The 26414-nt window shown below is 33.3% G+C and overlaps 2 protein-coding genes across 2 annotated transcripts; both read right to left on the bottom strand.

Annotated features, from left to right (window-relative positions):
* Positions 1–440: 440 nt before the first annotated feature.
* Positions 441–15145, bottom strand: HELRODRAFT_75273 (hypothetical protein; the record flags this gene model as incomplete). The annotated part of the gene is made up of 2 exons (XM_009015496.1): positions 441–725; positions 13928–15145. 2 exons carry the CDS (start codon positions 15143–15145, stop codon positions 441–443), a joined length of 1503 nt encoding a protein of 500 aa, XP_009013744.1.
* Positions 15146–16602: 1457 nt separating this feature from the next.
* Positions 16603–25048, bottom strand: HELRODRAFT_169668 (hypothetical protein; the record flags this gene model as incomplete). Its single annotated transcript, XM_009015495.1, has 6 exons — positions 16603–16890; positions 17088–17477; positions 17713–18206; positions 19604–19723; positions 21349–22915; positions 24251–25048. The coding sequence occupies 6 exons, from the start codon at positions 25046–25048 to the stop codon at positions 16603–16605; spliced, it is 3657 nt and encodes a 1218-aa protein (XP_009013743.1).
* Positions 25049–26414: the final 1366 nt, after the last annotated feature.

Here is a 26414-nt window from a genome sequence, read left to right as displayed (position 1 = left end):
ATGTGTGTGGTGTGTGTGTGTGTGTGTGTGTGAGAGAGATTTGGAAACGAAAGAAAAAAAAGTGGAGAAAATGGAGAAAAAAGAAAGATTAATGTTTCACGCAAAATAGAAAGTGTACTAAGGGCTAAAGTTTTTCTGGTTTTAAATTAATTTGCAACAATTACCGCTGTCTAGAGATTAAATTATTTCTACATTGATGTAATTATTTCAAGACCATTTGCATTTCCTCGAGAACTATCCAGACATCACCCCAATCATCCATCAGTTGCAATGCTATTAACCACTCAACAAATTAATCAATCAATCTGCCTCTAAACTTTTAAAAACATTCAATCAACTAATCCACCTATCAAATACTCGTTAACAAGCAAACCCCTCAGCCAATCAACCAAACAACCAATCAGTCAACCAATCAACCATCCAACCAACCATCCAACCAATCATCCAATCGACCAACTAACTAACCAACAAATCGACCAACCAACCAACGAACCTGGTACTGACTCTCCTTTCTCAACAACATAATCATCTTTCACAAATTTGTACGTGTAGTCGGAGATGTGCACGCAACCAGGCCTGCCTTCAGATTCCATGGAGTTTGCAATTGTAACATCGTGAGACCACACGTCAAACTTGAACCTCCTCGTGCCAACCAATCCGCAGAGGACTGTCCCCGTGTGCACGCCAACACGCATGTTCACTTCTTCTTTGTGGTCTTCGTCAAACTGTTTGTTGGTGGTTACAATAAAATTTTTGAGTCTGTGTGTGTGTGAAGTGTGTGTGTGAGTGAAGTGTGTGAAGTATGTGTGTGTGTGTGTGTGTGTGTGAAAGAGAAAAAGAAAAAACATTTGTATGACAATGAAGACTTGTACGTGCGTGTCTGGTGTATGTGCTTGCTACACGTTTGTGTACGTGGATGTTATTTGAGCGATAGTGAGTGAACGTGTGCTTGCTAACATTTAAAAATGTCTTGGTGTTCTCGGAGAGATAAATTGTTGTGCAGTCGAACTGTCAGATGCAGATGATGTATCGTCGGTGTCATTGAAATCATCATGGAACTCTCTTCATGCATCCCATCGTCGTCATCTTCATCGTCATCATCATTATCATCATCATCATCATCATTATCATCATCATCATCATTATCATTATCATCATCATCATCATCATCATCATCATCATCATCATAACTATTATTAGTTCAGTCTTAATGGCTCAACAGAAATAAACATAATATTAAAACAATCACATCCACTATTGTCCGCTAGTTCTATTCAGTTCCAGGCTAACACCTTCTGACACATTTACACGGAAACGCTCATACACGTACATACATGCACACACACGTTCTTACACGCACATACATGCGCACACACACGCACATACATATAGTCGCAGAACAAAAAAAAGCTGAGTTGATATGCACTTGATATGAAACACGTTTGCGATAGCCACACATAAGAAACACATCTACACACACTCACACACCTACACACATTCATACACCTACACACACACACAAAATGTTCATGTTCACACATACAAACACCACAGCCTACTATTAATACTATATAAGTTCCCTATATTAAATACTTGGCTAAGCTGTGTGTGTACCTAAGATAAGATAAGCCATCTACATTTTAGGTCCAATGGAAAGCTGTTTGTTACAATTACCCAAGAGAGGAGAGAATAGCACGAGAGGAGAGAGAAAAAGAGAGAGAAAAAGAGAGAAAAGAGAGAAAGAAAAAAAGAGAGAAAGAGTGAAAAAGAGAGTTGTTGGATGATGCTAATTTAATGACACCACGTTCGGGAAATTAATTTTTTATTATTTTATATATAGACACAAAAAAAAACAAAGAACAAGAAGAGAACAAAACCAATGAAATTACAAATTTTTTTTACTGGTGAAAAACCATTCTGTCTGAAACAGCTAAGTTTAGACAAGGACGAAGATGACGACGGTGCAGTGCAGATGATGGTTAGGATGAAGAAATAATGATGCTAAGCTGATGATGATCGAGATGATGAAATAATGATGATTGCAATAGTGGTAGCAGCCCTAAAGACCAATATTTATTCCATCGTTATCACCATTATTATTATTTTTTATCAAAGATATCTTAAAGTTGCACACTAAAAGCAGAAGACAATTTCACAAAATTCATTAAATTTCTACATTTTCAACCTACAGTCCAGTTAAAATAAAAATAAATTGATAAAGCAAATATGAATTTATTTATTATATCACTTATTAATTTATTTAATAATTTATTTAATTAATTATCTATGTATATAATTGTAAATTAACTTATCTAAGTATTTAATTATCAAATTACTCTCGGCTTAATATCATAAGAAAGATGTATGGCCTGAAAATATATAGGTAGGCAGCCAGCCAGCCAACATGTACCGTACTTCTAAGAAACAAAATTACTAATATCACCCATCAGCAAGTAGTATAAAAATTACTTTCAGTATAAATTACTCTCAATAATAATAATCTTATAATACAATTACTACCTATAGAATACTACCCACAGGTACAAATACCTTATATAATGCCGGATACATTTACAATCATATGCCACATCATGATCGTTACACACAATTATAAATTATACAAATACTGTCCATATGATTAATGAGTATAAAATTACTAACCACAAACACACGTGCACACACGCGCATGTATTTACTTGATGTTTACATATTGTTACTGTATAATGATGAATTCATGTTTCTATGTGCGTGAGTGTATGTGAGTGCACATGTACGTGTGTATATTGTGTGTGAGTAGAAGAATATACAATCAATACAACAAATTCTTCTGAACAGCGGGTAAGACGTTGTATAATAGCAGTAATTCACACGCACACTCACAAACACACACATACTTACATAATGTTACACACACATACACACACACACATATACACACAGCTTAAACACATCAATGTCACATAGGGCAAATGTTTGTGTGAATGTAAATGTCGACAAGCCACACATAACCAAGGTTAAATTTTTTGAAGGAAGAAAAACGTTATAAAATACCATTTAAATTGCGTCATTATTTATTTATGGTTGTCACCGGAGCAAGGTTTTACAACTAAATTTCAAATTGCAAAGAGACAGTGAGATTGAAATAAAATTTTCAGAGTAAAATATTCATACAGCTTGCTTGAAACAACAAGTAGCAACATCAGACTTAACATTTTGTCATCAAAATATTTCAGTCAATTCATCAGTTAGTCATTTTTAGTCACTTTTTAGACATCACATCTTTAGTAAATGTTCAACTTATAATCAGTAAACATTATCATTCGGATTATCGCCATACGAATTTCATCATTTTATCTGTCTATCATCATTTTACATCAACAAACTGAAAACAAAACCAACGCAACTGTCAACCTTCAAATAAATACTGATAAGAAAAATTAGATCCTAAGTAAGTTAGTAGTCATAGCAGATCCATACATATAGATTGAAGATGTGTCGCTGGTCATGGTGATGCATATCAATACCACATGGATACCGTTTCAAACATTAATACGTCATAAAACGAACCTACTCCAACATGCTAAATACATTATTAACAAACTACACTTAACAATACTAACACACATAACACTAGATAACACCAGCAAACATGGTTAGTGGTATATAGTGAATGTGAATATACACATTTAATGCTTAAATAATATGTTGGATCAATAGGTTTGCGGATGTGATGTAGTCAGTCTGTGTCCAGTCCACAAATAAGTAAGTTTTGTGTTTAATACTTGCCACATTGACATACACTATATTTATGTAGAACAGCATTACTCAATGGCACGAGATGGTCAGCGTTGGTCGGCATAAATTCAATTTTATAAAATTTTTTCCGCTAAAATATTATGGACTTCGACCCTTCCCAAGCATGTTTGCATTTATGAAAGCGAGTGTGTGTGTGTGTGTATATGTGCGTGCAAGTATGCATGAATGTTTATACGTCTGTCTGTCTATATGTATGTATGTATGTAAGTATGTATGTATGAGTGCATGAATGTATCTATGTATGTATGTATGCATGCATGTATGCCGTGCATGCTGATGTGTGTGCGTGTACGAAAGTGTGTAATGTACTGTACATGTAACTATCAGAGGCGCCAAATTTCCAAATTTAATGAAGTTGAGGTGAGGAGATTTAATTAAAAACCACCGAGTAATAAAGGAGAATTTATTGATAAAAATTCCTATGAGAGTTGAAACAAATTGCAGGCCTTCAGGACGTGGAACGACGAGGCATACGCATGTGTGGTGTGACGTTGGTAAAAGTTCAATCCCAGTGGGGAAGAATCACTTTTAATAAGTATTACATGAAGGTGATTTGATGTCGTTTGATAACGCACTTCAAGAAACTGTATACACAGACGCACACATAAATGAATGTATGCATGGAGGAATGCACGTGTGTACGTGAATGTAAGTGTAGGTATAAAGATGCATGAATAGGCATTGGGCACAAACAAAGTACAACACGCTAAGTACCGTGCTGTACTGTGAGCTACATGCATTACAAGTTTTTCTGCTTGTTTATGTCTGTACTCAAAGGAGAATGTGGATTTTTTAAAAAAAAAATGAAACATCAATTCTATTTATGTCGCTGTGTTCTACATTCTCATTGAAACATGTATAGTGAGAAAATGAGTAGAGGGAGAGAGAAAGAGAGAGAGAGAGAGAGAGAGAGGAAGAAAGATGGAGAGAGAGGGAGAAAGTAAAAAATGAAAGATAAGGATTGTTTGTTCATGTAAAAATACTCTTGACAGTTAACTAAACACAACTCTTTTAGCAAACAACCACTGCCTACTTTATAATCCTCATCATTACCGCCATAATCCCTGCCATTATCTTCTTCATCCTCCTCAAAATTTTCATCATCACCCTGACGTCATCATCATCTTTATCGTCGTCATCAACATCTTCATCGCCATCATCAGAGATAGTGATAGTGAGGAGCGAAACAGATGTATTCATAAGATACAGTTTCATAAAATATTGAAAATATTTCTTATATCATTATTATTATTTTCTTATTAATATTATTATAATAATACTTATTATTATTATTATTATTGTTGTTGTTGCTGTTGTTGTTGTGGTTATTGTTATTTTATTCCTTTTTTTTCTTGTTTACTTCGGCTTTGAAAATCTATAAAGTAAGGAAAAGAGCCGCCTAACGCTCATTATTATAGGATTTATCATACGGCTGATGTTATTTAGTTCTACTCAGCTCTATTTAGTTTCTACATTACTTTCCTCTTTTTCTACTCTCTCCCTTTCTCTCTTTTTCTCTCTCTCTCTCTCTTTTTCTCTCTCTCTCTCCCGTCATTGACATTATTTGCACACAGAGAACTTTATGTTTCAATGATGTGACGATTACATCTTTATAGGAAAGAAAAGAATCCAGTAGCTAGCAGTACTTTTACTACTGCTATTACTGCTCCTAGTAGTAGTAGTAGTAGTAGTAGTAGTAGTATTAGTAGTAGTAGTAGTAGTAGTAGTAGTAGTAGTAGTAGTAGTAGTAGTAGTAGTAGTAGTAGTAGTAGTAGTAGTAGTAGTAGTAGTAGCAGTAGTGCAGCTCTTGAAATACTTATTTATAGGTGCATGGAAATTACCATGAACATCATCTTAACCATCAAAAGATAATAATAATTAATAATAAAAATTATAATTATTATTATTATTTTTGTTATAACGATAATAATAATAATAATTGTTGTTGTAATAAAAATAATAACAAAAATAATAATAATCCTCTGGCTATTATGTTATCAATCATAGTCCAAACAATTATTACCATTATCATCAAAACATTATTATTATTGTTATTATTATTATTTTTATTATTATTGTTATTAGTGTTATATAGATGAAGATGAATAAAATAGTTTCACTCTCTTGTTTTAAGATCTATCTTCTCAATCATTGAATCTCAATCAATCAATATTCTAGTTAAAATGATGATGATGAGGATGATGACGAATATTATTATTATTATTATTATTATGATAATGATGATGACGATGATGGTTATGATTCGTACATATAGACAGACATACATACAGACAGACGAACAAAAAACGAACCAAATGCTAACAAAAGCAGTAAAATCGGAATTAAACCAAAAAAATTTATAAGAAAATAAGATACATTTATAGGGAAACTAATTAGATGAAATATAAAATAATATGGGGGCAAAAAATAAGCAAACAGACAAAAACGAAAATATGAACTCTAAAAACAAAACTATAAAATCAAAAAGTGTCATTGGTATGCTTTAAAGTTATTTCAAAATATTGTAAACGTATGTTTATAAATACTCATGAAACTAACATGAAACTAACACAGACACGCGCAGACAAACATACACAAACGTGAACAAATAAATATAAACACGAACGAATGAATGAACAGGCAGAGCGTGCAGAAAGAACCCAAAGAAATTGCTCCAATTTACGGATCCGCTTTTATGGGTTGGTAGAAGAAAATATCATTCCTACTATCTATCTACCAGCTGATAGGTGGATGAATGAATGAATAAATGAATGAATGAATAAAAAGAATATGCCTAAGAAGTGTATTAATGAAGGAATTAACGAAGAAAATGAAAAAAAACTGGGGAAAATGAAAAAAACGAAGGAGTGAGTTAATCAAACCTAAAATTAGAAAACTGAATCGAAAGGCAAAACTAAATAATACGAAATACAAAAAAATAGATAAAACCCCAAAACAACGTTTTCAATTTAGATAATAATTCTAATAAAAAAAAAAAATGATAGGATACCTGCCATTAAAATCATCATCTTCATGTCATTACCATAATCACTAAAATCACATTATCACCATTAAAATTATCATCGTCATCTTCTTCACCATCATCATCTTCTCAATAATAATTATAAAGTTATACATAGATACGTTACATACATCAAACCGTCCAAGTTGTACATAGATTGTAACAAAGAAAGTAGAATAAGAGAAAGAAAAATTATTCTTCGCAGAAAATCAATGAAAAAATTAACACAACGGCTATTTTTAATACATGCTAACTCATCATCATAACAATCGTTACCACGCATGCAAAAATGTATATACAAACTATACAAAAGTTTGTATGTATACAAACCATACACAAATTTGTATGCATACTAACTGCACAAACATTTATGTGTATACCAATTATACAAGAGTCTGTATCGTTTTAAAGTTGTACATTGCATGAAATCATGAAATTATTATAAAGCAATTTTCGATATATATAATCATTTTTTTATGATATATAATTGTATCAATCAATATGTACACGCGTGTGTATCGCTTGTGTATGTGAGCCTGTGTATGTGTGTGCGCGCAAAATAAATTTATAACAAATAATTATAATATATAATGAAAGTATTTATATTCCACTGCTACAATTATAATCTTTACGAAATGTATTTATATGTGTATCAAATGTTCCAATTCTATGCATCAATTATATGGAAATAAGAGTAATAATAAAAATAAAGTTACGTTATTGTGCTACAGCTATGCCTCACGTCCAGAATAAATTTAAATAAATAAAAAAATCAAAAACAAAGGAAGTTCAGTACAAAAACATTTTTAGTTGAATTCAGCAAAAAATTCCAACGTAAAATCCAAAAACTACACTTAAAAAATCAAATTTTTTGGTCTTTTTTAACAGTGAAAACACTGCGTAGCAAAAATATTGTGCTCTCACACACGTAAAATGACCTTCACGTACACATACACAAAGGCACACAACACACACACAAACACACAAATATACACATATACATAAACATATAGGACACATAAATAAGCGGGCACATGTGTTTTCCAACATTATTAACATCTTAAATTACATATATGAAGGAATTAAGAGAGAGAGAGAGAGAGAGAGAGAGAGAGAGAGAGAGAGAAATTTACATTCAAGAAAACCACGAACCCCAAGGAAAAATTTTCATTGAAATATGCATTGGGTCATAAAATGAGACGTGATCGAATGCAGAACTATAAACAATGCGTTTGAATAATTTTATACAATACGGGTATGCATGTGTATGTATGTATGTATATGTGTGTGTGTTTGTGTGTATGTATATACATATATATGCATGAATGCAAATATACGTAAACAGAGGCATGCATGAATGCAGGTACGTATTTATGCCTGAATGAAATTCAATAAAATCTCAATAGAGCCGTGTTTAGCAGCGATTGAAATATTTGAAAGAGGCAAACAATCCAACAGCATTACCACATATCAATTAACGTTCAAGTAAGTCACTGCCCACTGGTCCTCTAGGTGATGCTAACTTTTGTTTAATCCTTTATCATGTGTGTGTGCGTTGTGTGTGTGTGTGCGTTTGTGAGTGCGTGTTGTGTGTAAATGTGCGTGTTGTGTGTGCGTGTGTGTGTGTGTGTGTGGTGTATTGCACATAGCTATCTATCACTAATTTATACACACAGTTTGGGTTTACTGACTGTCTAATTATGTTACCCTATCTTGATTACCATTATCTGTACCAATACAGTTTGTTCATTGAACCGGTTCACTCATGCCTATTAAGGTGACATAGGCAAGTTGAACGGAAATGTGACGGGAAAAAGATGAGAAGATCTGGAGTAGATTGAAAACGAAACTGCAAAATGATGTAAGACAAGTGATGCTGTTAAAGAGAGGATGCCGATGCATCTTACAGACCCAACCTTATCAATGCGCGATATTTTTACAAAACACAACAAAAAATTTTACATTACAAAGGAGTAAGATATTTTTATAAATAAACAAAGTCTATTTGCAATAATTGATATCAAACAGATGATGTCTAAGCACTTTTGAAAATAAAAGTTTCAATCGATCAACATAATATTTAAATTTATTTATTTATCTCTTTATTTAAACGTCCCACGCAAATATACGTAGCTTAAACATTAAGCAGTTTAAATAGATCACACTTTATTCCATCATAACATTGATTTTCGATTTTGTTTTAAGACGTTTGACCTTTATTTATACGCTAGGTATGATGTTTATGAATAAGCAATGGCTCAGACATGCTGGTGTATAAAGAATTATACTGGCGTATTTTTAAAATATATGCGCTGATTCGCATAAGTATAAACATGCGTAAAAAATTTGTAGTACATGGAGATGTGCGCAAAAAATGTATGTAAATGTTCTCGTACATTGCACATACAATTACGCGTCTGATGTACGTAGATGCCAGATATGTGTGTACATTTGAGGATGTGTGTTCGAACCTGCGTCGCTAGCCTAGATTAAAAAAACTCGCACTATTATAATCACTGTTGTCATTATTATTATTAGATACAAGACTACATCAGCGTGTGTGTATGTGCATGTATGTGTGTGATGTGTATATCTGGGTATGCAGGTGCAAATGCGTATGTGTGTGTGTATGTGTGTGTGTATGCCGGTTTCGTACGCGTGTTGTGTCTGTGGTTGTATGCTCGAATATGTGCTGAAGTAGACAGCGCAAGAATATTGATCAGTTGAAGCTGTTTCTAAGTGTGTCCTGTTTTTCGGATTGTATCTGCGTGTGCGTGTTGTCTATGGGTTAGTATCTGTGCATGTGTGTGCGTGCAAACTGTGGGTTTATGGTGTTGAGATGAGTTTTTGTGTGTGTGCTTGTACAATAGTCATGTTTGTAAACTGCATCTAAATAAACGTCTACTTGTAAGCTCAAATGTCGTGTAGCTCGTTTGTATCCAAGTATGCGTGTTTGTACTTGGAATTTCAGTAGTGTCCGCATCCAAGAATGGCGTTTGTATCTATGCGTATGTGCCAAAATTCAATAAGTGGTGTGTCTACAGTCAAGGCACTGTTTTAATTCAAGTGTCAGTGTAACCATCAAACCATTGCGAGTTCGTTCGCATGCCAGTGTTTGTATGCTGTTGTACATTTGCGTTTGTGAGTTTGTGCGAGCGTAACATTTGCGTAGAGTAAATTGACAGTTCATAGTCCATGGTACGGTTGTAATGTTGCTGTGCTGTAGGGCCACTACCTTCAATGGCGCATTGTTCTACTGACTTTCAGCATTGTTGTCGCTTTGTTGCATTCGCCAAAGCTATTGCCATTACTTGCTGAAACGTTTGGTCAGCTATATTTTTGTGCGGTTATAATTAGGCTGTTTTTTCTGTTGCTATGTGCTTTTTCTACGTCATAAGCATTCTCTCTCTCTCTCTTTCTCTCTTTCTCTCTTTCTCTCTCTCTCTCTCTCTCTCATTATTGCTATTGTTGAAATGTCATTTATGAACAATAATAGACCAATAGACTTGACTGAAAATAGAACATAAATAAATAATTAGATGAATACATTTATTTGTCCAATTATTTGTCCATATAATTATTTATTCATATAAAAGTATAACGAAACGAAATTAAACAGAATTATGGATGCATGGATACCTGTCTGTGTTGTGTGTGTGTACTGTATATGAGTACACCTACACACACTCATCATTACAGTAGCCTACAGTAGCAAGTGTATGCACGCACATAAACGGCATGCATGTGTATGCGTGTGTGTACACACTGTACAATCATTCACTCATCATATTTATTTATTAGTTTGTGTATCGTCTACGTGTGTGAATGTGTACAGCCTAACCTAATTTAATGGACAACCATGAACGAAACATGGTTGGTTGGTTGTTTGGTTGGTTGGTTGATTGGTTGGTTGGTTGGTTGGTTGGTTGGTTGGTTGGTTGGTTGGTTGGTTGGTTGGTTGACTGAGTGGTCGGTAGGAAACATTAATGATTGGTTGGATGGTTGGTTGGTTGGTTAGTTGGTTAGATGGTTGAATGGTTGATAGATAAAAAAATTGATTGGATGTTCAGCAAGCAAGCAAGTGATGTGATTTGATGAGTGGAGCAATTATATTATTTAAGCTGTGTATTATGTTGCTTGTCTGATGCCAGCTGACAAAATTGATGGTAGATTAAGAAGACGACCATAACAATCACAAATATGATTAAGTTGACGATGAAGATGATAACGTTAAACGATGTCCAAGATGATAATAATGCAACTGGTGATGACGCTAATGTTAATGATACAAACGATGATGGTGCACGCATTTGTAATGATGATGAAAACGGTAATAATGATGATGTTTGTAATGATGATGTTAATAATAATAATAATAATAATAATAACGACAACGTTAATATAATCAGGTAATATAACTAATGATGATGCCATAAATGACGCCACAAAAAACATGTTATAAAATATTTACAAAGTCTTTGCGGCTATTATCGGCAGGACGTTAGCAAGAGATGAGCTTTTAATTCTAAGCGACAAGCCGCCATTCATTATGATGACGAAGGTGGTCGTACTGATGACGATGATGACGTGACGTGGTAATGGCGATGATGACGATGATATAATGACAGTACTGATGACGATGATGATAACGACGACGATGACAGCAGTAATGAAAATGGACAACAGCAGAAACAACAATAATAATGTTGTTGCTATTGTTGTTGCTGTTAATGATGATGATGATGATGACGAAGAAAAGGAGGAGGATGATGAGGAGGATGATGAGATGATGATGATGATAATGATATTTCACACAGTGAATGTTCCAACAACAACGATAATGGCTACAATAATCATTAGCAATGCAGTAATAGTAGAACATAAAAGGGCAATAACAATTGTATTCGAGATTAATTAACTTGATGACGATGATAATAATAATAATAATAATATCATAAAATGATGTTGATAGAAATGATGATATATATCATCAATGATATACATCATCAAAATGTTATCAATATTGAACAATGACAATGAAAAATTATATATATATTCGAAGAGATCATCTGTCTATAAAAAGCAAATGTTTGTGATGCTACAACACACAAGTTCTTCCTGTTATTATTCTTAGCTCTGAATTCATCTTAGTGAGGATTAATAAGTGAGAATAGATCATTATTTCTACATATTGATATCTAAATAAACATCAGTCAATCCTTATCAAAAGGTATCAACTATGATATCAGTACAAAGATATAACTTAGATGCCTGTATCAAGTTATTATATATCAATGATAGATATCTATTCATCCAGTATTAAGTATAAGAGTATAAGATATTTATCATTTTATCATCTTACCACATTAGCTTCTATCTACATCAAAAGTTGTTGTATACAAATAACACAAGTTACACACACATTCACACACACACATATATATATATTATTATTTTTATTAATGAAACATTTATATATATATATATATATATATATATACCGCCATTTTTGTTGTGGTATTTTTTGTATTTATTTTTATAACATTATTTCTGTTGCAACTCTTTCAACCTGCAAATTGCATTTTTTCGCTCCTGTATTTTTTTTCATCCATGGTAGCAAGGAATTGCAAAAAAAAGTAATTAGAATATGAATGGATAATTCATATTCATGCATGCATGCATGAATATGAATTCATGCATGCAAGCATGCATGAATGAATGAATTAATGGAAAACATACCCAGTATATTAATGGAAAAAATAAAATGAATGAATACCAACAAGCCGAAAAAACACAAAGTTGTAGAGAGAATAGAAAGAAATAACTGACATGTTTTGTATCCAGCCAAGTATTGTATAACGGTTAGCACGCACACACACACACACGCACACAAACACACACACAAGTATTATACACACACACGCACATGCACGTACACACAAACATATCATCTTATTTACACATGCTTGTATGCATACATTATACACACATGTACATTACACACAAACATATCATCTTAGGTACACAACTCACACACAAACATGTATAAATATACACTAAACATACATCAGTAGAAACACATATACCTACATATATACATGAATGTAAATATAAAAGTACCCCTTAACATTAAACTATTATAAGGAGAGAGAAAAATTGCACAAAATGTCTAATATTATTTCAGCAAACAAACAAAAAAATGTTGTTAGTTTATCTATTCATCTACTTCTTCTTCATCATCATCATCGTCGTCGTCGTCATCAGCGCTTCGGCCATCATTATAATTATTAATAACACTATTTTCATCATTACCATCATTCCTGTCATCACATTCATCATCATCGTCGTCATCATTCTTCACCAGATAGTCTTTATTTTCAAGAAACATAAAATCCACAATAAAAAAAATAAGATTGCATAGAATGGAAATATTTAAGCTACTATTATGTTTCTACTACCTTTGCATGGCTCTTTCTGATATTATTATTATCATTATCATTATTATTATTATTATTATTATTATTATTATCATTATTATCATTATTATTATTATTATTATTATTATTATTATTATTATTATTATTATTATTATTACATTATCATCGTTACAATTTTGTTTACTGTTATTGTATTGTATTGTAAAACACAGCTACTGGTTATTTTGCAGATGACGTTGTTTTGTTGTTGAGCTAAAAATAGAAAAACATCCCTTTGTTATTATCAATTGCTTAGGTTATCTCTACTTACATGCATGGCTATTGTTGATGTTGATGATGATGACGAAGAATGAGATGAAGTGAAAATGTTATCAAAATCTTGAATACAAATAAATGCATGGGAAATTTTAAATATATCAGTTATAATTAAAAATTATAAAAATGTTTGACAATTAGTGATTAGACCAAATTTTGCAAACAAATAAATTATCACCAATCCAATGAATGTTGTACACCAATCAACAAATCATTGCAAGTTCTACATTGAATCACTTTTTCATATGTAAAATAACTTTTTTTTTCTCTATAATACACAAAATATTATCAATGAAAACTTCAAATAAATTTCAAAAAACTGCATAAGTCAACATACCTGTTTGATGGCAATGCACATGGACAGCCCCATCTCCACACAGCACCTCGCATGGTCGGGTCTAGGTTCGGGACATCCAGACACACAATAGTAGCAATCCCCAAGTGTACTAATTTTTTCACAGCCACACTTGTAGCAGATATCATCAAACCTGCCAAAGAGATCACTCAACAGACTGACCAGATGCTCTGCTGATTTGTTGGAACTCATCTTAGTGAACCCGACAATATCTGCAAATAATATGCTGACATTTTCCATCTTGGACATGTGGAAAGAACGAAATGTCATTGGGCCCCCACCTAGACCCATTTGAACTTGGGGAGTCTTTTCATTGCCATCTCCTGTTGAACCTCCCTTCGGATCACGAGAACTCATGACTTCTTGAGCAACTTTCGGAGGCATAAGAGAGTGAATCATGTCTTGTTTGAACTGTTTCTCTGTTTGCACATCTCTTCTTGACTTGATTGACTGACCCACCTTCAGGAAAGTGCTCCTCTGTCTCACTTGGGATATCACAAACAAGTGAACTCCCAGAGAGTGAATGGCAATATGCAACAAAATACGTCCAATTATGTAGTAGACATTATTGATTGGAGTCAAGATGGCCGACAAAACCTCAAATATGATTGAGTACACCACTCCAATTGCCAGACAGAAAAACATTGGCATGGGGATGAATGTGTAAATCAAGAGAATAATCTCAACACAGCCAATAAAAATAGCAACGAATGACATGTCACCCTCAGAAGCACGATAATAAAAAATCAAACTGAAGAGACTTAGGACAAATGCCAGCACAACTGACAGTCCAGTCTGAGTTTTCCCATAATATTTGGTGAAGGAAATAATGAAGATAACAACCACGCTTACAAACAATGCTAACAAACCAATGAGGAAGCATCTGTGGTTGTGCACAAATAAGGGATGGAAGCCTACAAAAAGAGCCCAAGCAGCACAGGACAGTGCAACGTATAAAAGTGCATACCGAAAGATGCGTAGTGTCTGTTGAAGTGATATTTCCTTGTGATATTTCTCCAACACGTCCGAATCAAATCTGGGGTTCCAAAATGATTTGGCCGATCTTTCAAACATCACCGGCAAGATAGATTTCTGAGGTTGGACTGTCAGGAGTGTGGCCTTCTCCGGGGCGCCATTTGACGGTATCACCTTCACCTCAATCGTTCCAACTTCAATCTTTTCAGCGTTTTTAGACGCCATTTCAATATCGTCACTTTTTATTTTCTGCAATTTCTCGAGGCCTGCTTTACCTTATTTCTGCAGCAAAAGCAAAGTAAATTTTAATTTTAATATTTAAAAGTAAAATAAATTAAGAAATGCAGTGAAGTGTTGTGCGTGATTTATTAATTAATTCTAACTATAATAAAATTAGAAAAACTCTAAAAGATAACTTACACTTTAAAACATTTTACTACAGAATTGTGAAAATATTTAAAATAATGATTTGAAAATGAGAGAATTTAAGAGAGCAGGTATGCACTCGATGCATTGGTGATTATGCAAACGGAGCTGCATAGTGTAGTGCATAGGCATACATGACAGCGTTGCCATCACGAGATTATCTCAAAAGGCCAACTCCACTCACTATACTTTTCTTAAGTATTCCAAGTGGAAATGATTCTTTTCAAGATGAATAAACCTTTTTGCATATTTTCAGTCGTTTAAAATTCAATTTACTCCACTCAAAATGAAGTGTGTGATTGATAATAATCTTTTTATACACATCCCGTCTTGGTTTATGTAGTTGTTTTAATGAAGCATTTCCATTTTAGTTTGGTTTTTATTTATTTAATTTAGAAACTTAATGAGGTCACTCCAACAGCAGTGTCAATATTTCAATTTGATTTCTTCTTAATTGATTACTTTATACACACAATAAGAACGTATGGCTTATGTACCTTCATTTTTATACTACATAAAACAAAATACATTTTCAACACAAATATTTTCAAGTAATCTTTATTTTTAGATGGTTTTTAACCTAACAATAATGTAAATTAATCTTCATTTTTACAATTTTTATATTTTCTTTACAATGAAATACTTTCTTTTTGTGCAGTTACATAACAAATTCCCATATTTTGATTCATCTGACATCTGCAGATGGGAATGATGTGTTTCTTTATGAGTTTTCTGACAAACACTTAAAAAACTTTTCAACATATTGTACAACTGACGAATATTGGTTTTGCTATATATGGCAGTTTTCAATGTTTAAATATAGAAAATTTGTAATTTTCAAATACGGCTGTTATTTTTATGTGTTAGCTGGGTGATAGTATGAAATTAATTTTCTTCCCGAGCCATATACCTAGCAAGCAATTCACTATTTATCACGTCAGCAGTTGCATTTTTATTACAATCTACAACAATTAAGGATATTTATCTCTTTCAATTTTCCGAGTTATTTCATTTGATCAACGATTGTTAATCATTATTGTCGACTTACCGTCGCCATTTTTTCGGTTTAGCGCAAAAATATTGAAAAAAATAACTAAAAGCCTTTTATTTCAATGTTTATCGTAATATATATTAATCACAATTTATAAATCTACCAGCTACTAGCATAAAAGAAACATCGAATAGACGAACAAACGAATGAACGAACAAAAGTAAATATAATGTGTAATGTGTAGTTATTTTAAAAATTTCTTTAATCAAGTCAGAACAAGCGCTTTCTTGACGGCTTTAAAATGCGAACTCTCCTCTTTAAGTCCCGGCCAGACGAACGTTCGAATAAATACCGAGTTGGTATTGGAGGAACCGATTCTTTCGTGAATGTCGGGATCGAAGATGTGACCTTCACAAAACGGTACCAGGGTGGAAGTATGGATGGTGAGGTACCAACTGATCCTAGAAGCTTCCTTCATGTAGTTTAGGAATGGCTGACATTGATCCAAGTTGCAGGACTTCGGCAGGTTGGGTAGTAGATTGTTCCTAAGTTCCTGTTTGTAACATTAGATTAATGTTAGCAGATCGTTATCGAAATGTTTTTTTATATTTAATTTAGTTTTCCATTTTTATTAAAATTTCTAAAAATTATAAAATAAATTTTTATATCTAAATACCAATAATACCATGGTAACGCAAGAACATTTAAACAAAGTTCGGATTTTGATACAAATTAATCAACAAATCATACCTGAATGACGTTGGGTATGTACTTTTCAGTGCAGCTGCTCCGAAGGAATGACTTGGTGCTATCATTCAGACTTTTTATAGACTCTCTCAAATTTAGATTTAATTTTTGGACGTTACTACTGGCGTGGCTATAGTTTATTAAATTATTATTCTCTATGTTTACATAAGTATTATCGTTGTTAAAGTTGTTGTTATTGTTGTTGTTAATGCCGTTATTGTTGTTGTTATTGCCGTTGTTGTTGTTGTTGTTATTGCCGTTGTTGTTGTTATGGTTATTACTATTTGTGTTGTTTACGGTGGATGGATTGTTATTGTGACTGAAGAGGCCCAACAACATTTGAGCCTTCAGCTGAATATGGCGAAGTGTCTTTCTAGCTGCCTTACCTGATAACTGATGTTTGTGTGTGTGTCAGGGTATTTAAGTAATTTTCATTTGCTAACTTTTTTTTATTAAATCATTTTTAAAATTTTAGTTAATGGTTCAATAAAATTATGCTAAAACAAATATTAAATAGTTTATTCCTTAAAAATAAAGCTATATTTAATCAATAACCCTAAAACTTTTATTACAGCAGAAAGAAAGAAAGAAAGAAAAAAAGAAAGAATGAAAGAAAGAAATTACTTACTAACACAACTGATAAAATAATTTTATTCTTCAGCTGTGAGTTTTTCTGCAGTACGTCGATCTCGTTAAAAGCTTTCAAAACATTTATTCGCACATCCCTGAAAAGTTTGTCGTAACAGTTGAACAGGCATTCATTCGAATATTTTAAAACCGATAACGGTTTCGTGACGTCATTGTTATTATTGTTATTAATGTTGTTGTTGTTATTATTGTCGTTGGTTTGTCCGTTTATAATCTCGATACTGTGGTTCATCTTGATCTTGTGGCGTTTGTCGCTGCTGTGGCTGTTGTGGTTGCCTTCTGAACTTTTACTGCGGCGAGGTAATGTAAAAAATTTGTTGTTGCTGTTGTTGTTGCTACTATTGTTGTTGTTGCTACTGTTGTTGTGGTCGCTACTGTTGTTGTTGTTGATGTTATCGTTATTCTTGGAACCGAATCCAAAATTCCTGAAGACGTTGAAAGAATTCGACGAAAGGCGTGACTTTTTCTTCTTCCCTGAAAATGAAAAAGAAGTGTTATGTAATAGTTTTAAAAGCAAAATTTTTCGAATAACTGACGAGGGATATGCGTAATAAACACCGTAAATATAAATTCCAATTATTTTCATTTATAACAAGAGATAATTTTTTAAAATTTTCAATAATATATTTCCTAATATTATAATGATAACAAACGATTTAAAAAGTGATTGATTTGAAAAACTATAAAAAAAAACTAATTCACAAATAGCATGCAAAAAACGTTACACTACTTAACTATTTCATAAAATAATTTTATAGATCTTTTATTAAATATGTGTAAGTGCGTACGTGTGTGTGTGCAGCTATGTGTATGTTGTGTGTGTTACAGAAACACATAAATACACACAAACATACACACACACACACGGATTTTCCTCCTCGAATATATCCAACATAACTGCCAAAACCCTCAATTGCATAAACAAAGTGGAAGATTCATGAGCTTAGATCGTTTTTAAGATGATAAAAATTATATTCATTAAGCGAGAATTTTTCTCTGTAATACCAGTAATAGATCTGCTAGTGGGAGGTTATACGTAACGATTTTGAGGGATTACTATATTGTACATTATCATCATTATACACACCCACACACTTCACACACACACACACTAAACACACACATATACACACACTCGTCACACCCACAGGCATAAATGTACATTATAATATAGCTTAGTTAAATTTTTAAGTCAAATGAATTCTAGTAAAATGTACTTTCAAGAACTGCGTATTAATGTAAAATAAATGGAGCATGAGTTACGGAGATTGAAAAAAATATTTACATGTCAATCGTTGCATGGAGTATAGGATTATTTCAAAGTGCTGAACATTGTTTATAAGGAAGAAAATGAAGAAAACGCTAGGATATAGCGAGATTTATTGTGTTGTTAACAACATTCAATGTCTCTTCCGTGTTGATATTATACTTCTTGTAGTGTTTTTCAGTTTTTTTTCTGGTGTATTATTTTACCTTCGATGACCACGATACTTTGGATTTACTCACAACAATATTTGTCTTTGTTTCTTTTTGACTTTTGTATGTTGAGCATTCAGTTCACTTTGTGAGAGGAGCTGCTATTTGGAAAAAAACTACATTTTGTTTGTAAATTTTATATCCCAAAGAGTTTATTATGTTTCATTTTGCAGTTGAAACCAAACTATCTGAAAGCTTTTTTTTATAGATTTTATGTATTTCATTATTTGACAACTGATCGACAGATGTTTTAAAACGTTACAATTTGTGACAAAGTTTTCAAGCAGTACAATTTTCATTTCGACAAATGGAAATCTAATTTATTTAACCAGAAATGAGGATGATTCATGTTTCAGATTTGCAAGATAGAACCGAATTCTCCTGTTTATCAACACCTGAAATTGTTATTTCTTTCTTCCAGTGAAACATTTGAAAAAAGCATTGGTTGAGAATTCTATTCAGAATCGCAACTGGAGTGTCGGAGTCGGAGTAGTCCGGATTGGGATATTTTTTATCTGTTATGAAATTGACTTGCAGTGACAGGTTTATCAAAGATGAAAAAAAAATAAATTTAAGAATTCTCATAAGCTGTCTGAGTTCGGTACTTCGTTAATTTTTTTTTATTTATTTATCGCTACATAAATTTGATAAACTAATCAAGTTTATTTAATAAAATATTGCATAAAAAAAACTAGAAATTTAACGGTTGAGAAAGATATCTTGCATAAAAAATAATATTAGATATAGATATGCATAAGATTGGAAGGATATATACAATATGATATGTATATACAACATCGCAACAATCCTACTGTTCTAAATTAAGCACTGTTACTAAGTTAACATAAGCACTGTTACTAAGTTAACACAAGTACTGTTAAGTTGCTGATAACTGTTATAAAGTTAGGGCCTATACTACTTCTTAGCAACGGCATGCATCACACTGAAATCATTGACCTAAATAAGTAAGATATGGGAAATATGGAATGTATAAATACGTTGATGTGCAAGTATTTGTTATTGATAGATCCTGAAATGAAGATGATGTGATGAGGGTGATTATATGAGGAGCTGTGTTGTTGTTATGATGATGTTTGTTGTGTGGCGCGAGGTAGGCAGACTGCTGGAGAAGGAGGGAGAGAGAGAGAGAGAAAAAGAGAGAGAGAGAGAGAGAGGACTTATGTATACACTTCTTATTATTTGGAAGGAAAGCATCTATGCATATGCCATCACTTAATGTAAACAACATATGTATGTATGTATGTATGTGGTGTTTTGTTTTGTATGTGTGTATGTATGTGTGTGTGTGCGTTTATATATACATAAATGTGTGTATGTGTGTGTGTGTTTGTGTGTGTGTGTGTGTGTGTGTGTGTGTATGTGTATGATGTACATAAAAGTATGTGTGTGGTGTTATGTTCAATGCGTATGTACGTACGTACAATTGTGCTTGTGTAATTGGATAGGTATGTAAATGATAAAAAAAATAAGTCCGTGCTAAGTCAAGTGCATACATGTATGTGTGTGTTTTAGTTCATTAACGTGTTAATTCGACAAACGCAGCGTATTTAGCGATATACGTGACGTGTTGTGTGTCACATTCTACGTAGAACATCCATTATAAAAAAAATACATGTGTTGCAAATTGGAGTTTGACTGCGAAACAATAAAAAAGAGAGTTATAAAAACAAGTTTACGACCCAGTTACTGCAGCCTAACTAATTCGAATGTATTTTTTTCTACTTTTATGACTGCTTACGTTCTTGCATGGTGTGACTTGTTCGTTTTTAAAAAAAAGTAATGATGAAGAAAGTAAGTAAGAGTCGTGTGGTTGGAATCGTATGTGTTCTCTCAATTTATCAATTCATCACTCAAACGTGTTTTTGAATGAAAAAATGCGAAACGAAATGAGTAGGAGAGAGAGAGAGAGAGAGAGAGAGAGAGAGAGAGAGAGTAAACAGGAAAGAGAGTGTGAAAGAAAGAAAAAGAGAGCGATACGACAACTAAAAATAATATTAACTCAAATTTGAAATAATTTAATGGATATATTAATAATTGAAATGATTTCAAATAATTCGAAACGAAACGTAATATAACTCGAAAAGACAAACCTAAACGAAAATCAACAAACGCAACAAACCTACAACAACTTCTTCCTCCGTTTTTTCAACGTCTGAAAAATTTGGCCGAAAAAAAACCCTGGGTCCCATCTGATCGTCTTTCATGAGGGTCATGACTTTTGAATAACCTTTGACCATGTTTTTCAGGTGCTTCAAGATAGGAGTGTCAGCGGGCAACTGGGATGATTGGCTAGCTGGTTGCAGCGAGGTCAATAACGATGATGATGTCATCGGAGAGGAGAGAGAATAAAAAGAGAGAGGATGCGATGGAGATAAGGGGGACGATGGAGTTGGAAAGGAGGTGGGTGATAGCGAAGGCGAGGGCAACGAATTTGCAACGCAACTTTCGATATCTCTTGAGACTTCAACACTGTTTAATAATATCTCTCTGTCATCTTCCAGCCTCTGACGTAAGCTGGAAACATGCTGGACAACGCATCCTTCGATCGGCTGGAACATCTCCAGTAACTGTCGGTGCTTTTTGATTCGATACTCGATATCCGATACCGTTAATGTTTTGTCGGTTGAAATGTTACCTTGGTTGTTGTTGGTGTCGTTGGTGTTGTTGTTGTTGTTATTATTATTGAAGCTGATGTTATTGTTTGTTAGTGTCATGTAATATTTCAAGTTTTTTCCGCTTGATCTCAATGAAGGATTTTTAAAACCATCACTGATGTTGGTTAGGTTGCTCTTCGTCAGGTTGATGTTGTTTACGTTATTTTCTGTGTTGGCGCGATTGCTTTGGTTCTTTATATAACTGTTGTAGTTAACGTTAGTAGTGTAATTATTGGCGTTATTGATGCGATCATCATGGCAGTAGCACGAATTGCGATCGATTTCATTGACATCTTTCATAAGACTGACAAATTCCAACTTCAACTTTTCAATCCTCAACTTCAAACTTTCACTAATAAAGTTTTCAATTTTTGGGCAGTCGTTACATTTGGTTTTATACCCGCTAGCAATGTCGTAACATTTCTCCAGGGATAACAACTTTCGAGTTGTTTTGTTTCTGAGGGCTGGTGAGGCGGCGAAGATGTGCTTGAGGATGTCGAGCACGATAAACTTGTAGCCGTGGAAGTGGCTCTCATGACGTTCCAGCTCCTCTTGAACCTTCTCCATTTTTAAGCCCATCGATTTGGAGGCGAATTTTTGAGAAACGAATTCGCTATCGTTGTCGTTGATGAAGTTTTCGTTGCTGTGGCCGTGATTATTTCGGTTTATGCTGGAGCTGTTTTTGCTGTTGTTGGTGCTGTTGTTGTTGCTGTTGTTGTTGCTGTTGTTGTTGCTGTTGTTGTTGCTGTTGTCATCGTCAGTCGCACACATCCAAGCAATGATGTGATTGAGAAGAATGTCTGGGGGTAGGTAGTTGGTTATGCCTTTGTTTGTTGTTCTCTTGTTAGTGTTGGCTGCAGTAGTGTTGCTGCTGCTGCCTATGATGTTGTTCTTGTTAAAAATTTTGTTGTTGTTGGTGTTCGGTGAGTTTTGAGATGATGAGATGTTGTCGTTGTTGTTGCTGCTGCTGCTGCTGTAACTACGATTGTTCTTTGAATATAACGTTTCAATAAGAACCAAAGACTCTGGTATCTGTATATAAATAAATGGTAATTTTTATAGCGTTTCATATTTTAATTAATAGTTTCCTTGATGTGTCTGTGGTTTTCAGTAAGTACATTTATATAAATTTATAGAAAATTTGTTTCTGGTTGGTCGATAAAAAAGCTTAAAAAATACTCAACCAAATTGTTGGTCTGCGAATTAATTTTTTGATCAGCTCATATTTCCCATTAAATCAAGTTCTGAACTTTTTTTCTGTTATGATGTATGTTTTTTAATAATTCATTTGTTTGGCTGTTTCGTTTGTTTGTCATTTATTTAACATTCATTCATTCTTCCATCCTTTGCATCTAGTTATTAGTTATTGGTTTTATTTTCATGCGTTCAACAATTATTTGTTCGTTTATTAGTTTTTTAGTCTTTCCTTTCTTCATTCATTCATTTGTTCGTTCGTTCGTTCATTCATTCATTCAATCATTCATCCATCCATTCATTCATCGACTAACTTACTTATTTCTACGCTCTAGATCATTGGCAAATATTTTGGGGATGAATCATTCATCACTTTTCTTCACAACCAAACAAATATTTGCCCCAAACAAAAAATAATTTAATCTTTCATCTCTGCATTGAACATTTCTGACTGATTTATATATGAAAAAAAAAGTTCATTCTCATCTTTATGCCAATTTTTATAATTAAATTTTTAGCAATTTTTTTTCGTGAGAAATTCGTTGGGTACGTGGAACATGGAACTGAGGAGCGCTTGAAATTAATGATGTTGCTATTTAAAAGACGATCATGTGGTTATGATGATGGAGGTGATGGAGATTAAAAAAATGATGATGATGACGACAACGTTCATAATGGTTAGTGATTGCCCGAACGAACGAACGAACGAACGAACGAATGAATAAATGAATGAACGAATGAATGAGTGAAAGAATGAGTGTATGAATGAGTTATCAAATTATGAACAAATGAGGATGACGAATAGAGGGTTCCAGTAAAAATATTATTACGGTAACGATTACATTTTACAGGTTCTATTTCAATTTTTTGTGTTACACATGCCGAGGAGATCTTAGCTGTAAACATTGAAACCCTAATTTGTTTTCTATTTATGACAGACGACGCGATGAAGTTCATCATCATTCATTTGTTATTGTCTTTTCCCTCTTGCGGATTCATTCGTTTGTATATTCATTCATTTAATTGTGTATTCATCGTTCAATCATTTGTTTGCTTGGTCATTTATTCACCCACTCATTCATTCAGTCCTTAATTCATTCATTCATTCATTCATTTTTTCAATTTTTCATACAGCTATCAAATTGTTTAATATCATTTAAATGATGGACCAACATTATCGAGAAGATACTGAACAGATATGAGTGAAGAGATGTTGTCCACTTGTTGACTGGTCAGCTGCCTGATGACCTGAGCACAATTCGCAAAACTGGTCGAAGCCGTGACCTGCTTGATGACGTCATCCATGTCGTCATCGTTGTTGCTGTTGCTGCTGTTTTTGGTATCGTTGTTTTTTGTGTTCTTGTTGTAGTTGTTGTTTGCGTTGTTGTTTGCGTTGTTGGTGGTGCTTGTTTTGTTATTGTTGGTCGTGGGTATTGTTTTGTTGTTGTTGTTGTTGCAGAGACCGTTGTAGTTCGTGTTCAGCTCTAAAGAAAATTGTTGTCGTTGTTGTTGCAGTTTTGCGTTCTTCTTCCCTCTGAGCGATGAGAATGTTTTCTGCTGCCTGTTGTTCTCACTCATCTTCACCATATTCTTCTGACTGCCTTCTTCTAGTGAACTTTTCGTTCTCCTCAGGCGTGTGGCGACATTTTTGACGTTACTTTTCAACGTGTTACTCTTTGCAACAGCATCAGTTTTGTTGTTGTTGTTGACCATGTTGTTGTTGTTGTTGTTGATGGTTGCTGTGTGTTTCAGTTGCATGGGAATGAAATTAAAATCGTCGTCCACTCCATTGATACTTTCAACGCTTCTTGCTGTTTTACTGTTGTTGCTTGTTGTAGTAGTAGTAGCGTTGTGGCTGTTGTTGTTGCTGTTGTTGTTGCTGCTGCTGCTGCTGTTTTTGGTTAGTTTGTCGAAGGCACGAACAAAGCCAAGAAAATCTTTCTTGCCACAACTCGAAGATCTCTTGGACATCGTTAAAGATTGAAGCGAGTGAGTGATTAGATGCTTGAATATGATTATATGACTGATTGATTAGTTAGATGGCTGACCGGTTGAATGATTGATTAGTTGAATAATTGACAAGTTGCATAGTTGGGTGGTTGAAGTACTTGTCGGTTGATTAACTGAACTCTTTGAATCGGCAACTTATTTCAGCAAATGAATAAATGGTATGGGATTAAAGGTGATTGCAAACAAAGTATCAATACTACAGCACTGACACTGTACTATTATGATTACATTGTAAGTAAACATTGTAAGTTGTTTAAGAGGCGAAAGATGTTGCACTACGTGTAACAAAGTTAACTATTTTTACTCAACAAATTGATTTGATTATTTTTTGTGATTGTTAATATATTAGAAGGTAAAATAATTATTATCAAAACTTGTTTTTTTAAAAAGTTATTTCGAAATAATTAAAAAATAAAAATGAAAAGAAGGAAAAATATTTTGATCGATCTTTCTATATCCGTATCTACCATCAAATCATTCGAGTTCAACGAATGAACTATAATGATATAATGTCCAACGAATGCAGTCTTAAAATTTGAAATATCCTAAAAGACCATAACAAACCGTTAAGTATGAAAAACAAACCCCCAAAACAATTCACAATATATATATATATATATATATATAATATATATATATATATATATATATATAACAAAGGCTTGTTTTGCAATATATAACACACGCACTTATATACATTGTTATACATTGATGGAATAAATATATAATGAGTGATATAAATATATATATACATGCTAGTATATGTGTCAATGTGTATGTTTGTTTGTATATGTGTGTGAGTGTATGTATAAAAATGTGTGTAGAAAGCATAAAGTGATTGTATTTGTTTATATACACGCGAGCTTACATACAAAAACTAAATATTATTGTTTAAATTTTTGAAAACACATATGTGCATGAACGTAGAGAGCTCAACCGTTTCTAACACTAACGCTGCTTTATCATCTTCATCATCTTATCATCTCCATCTTCATCATTATTTCCTCCCTCATCTTCCTCATCAACTTTTTCCTCTTCACCAATGATTTCATCATGGTCGTCGTATCATCGTCTTAACAGATAATATTTTCATTAACTAAACGATCGACCTCTATAACTCCATCACCGTTATAGTGATGCTATCATGCTATCACAAGGGTGGGCAAACTACGGCCCGCGAAGCTATTTTATGCGGCCCGCGAAGCTATTTTATGCGGCCCGCGAAACTATTTTATGCGGCCCGCGAAGATTTGTTTGCCAAAAAAAGTCGTCAGCCAGACATTATAATCAAAAAAAGGAACCACAAATCTTAAAAAAATTCTCCTCC

Source organism: Helobdella robusta (genome assembly GCF_000326865.2).
Source record: "Helobdella robusta unplaced genomic scaffold HELROscaffold_16, whole genome shotgun sequence".
Lineage (NCBI taxonomy): Eukaryota > Metazoa > Annelida > Clitellata > Rhynchobdellida > Glossiphoniidae > Helobdella > Helobdella robusta.
Note: the sequence above shows the minus strand (reverse complement) of the source record. Positions and strands in the feature narration are given on the sequence as shown.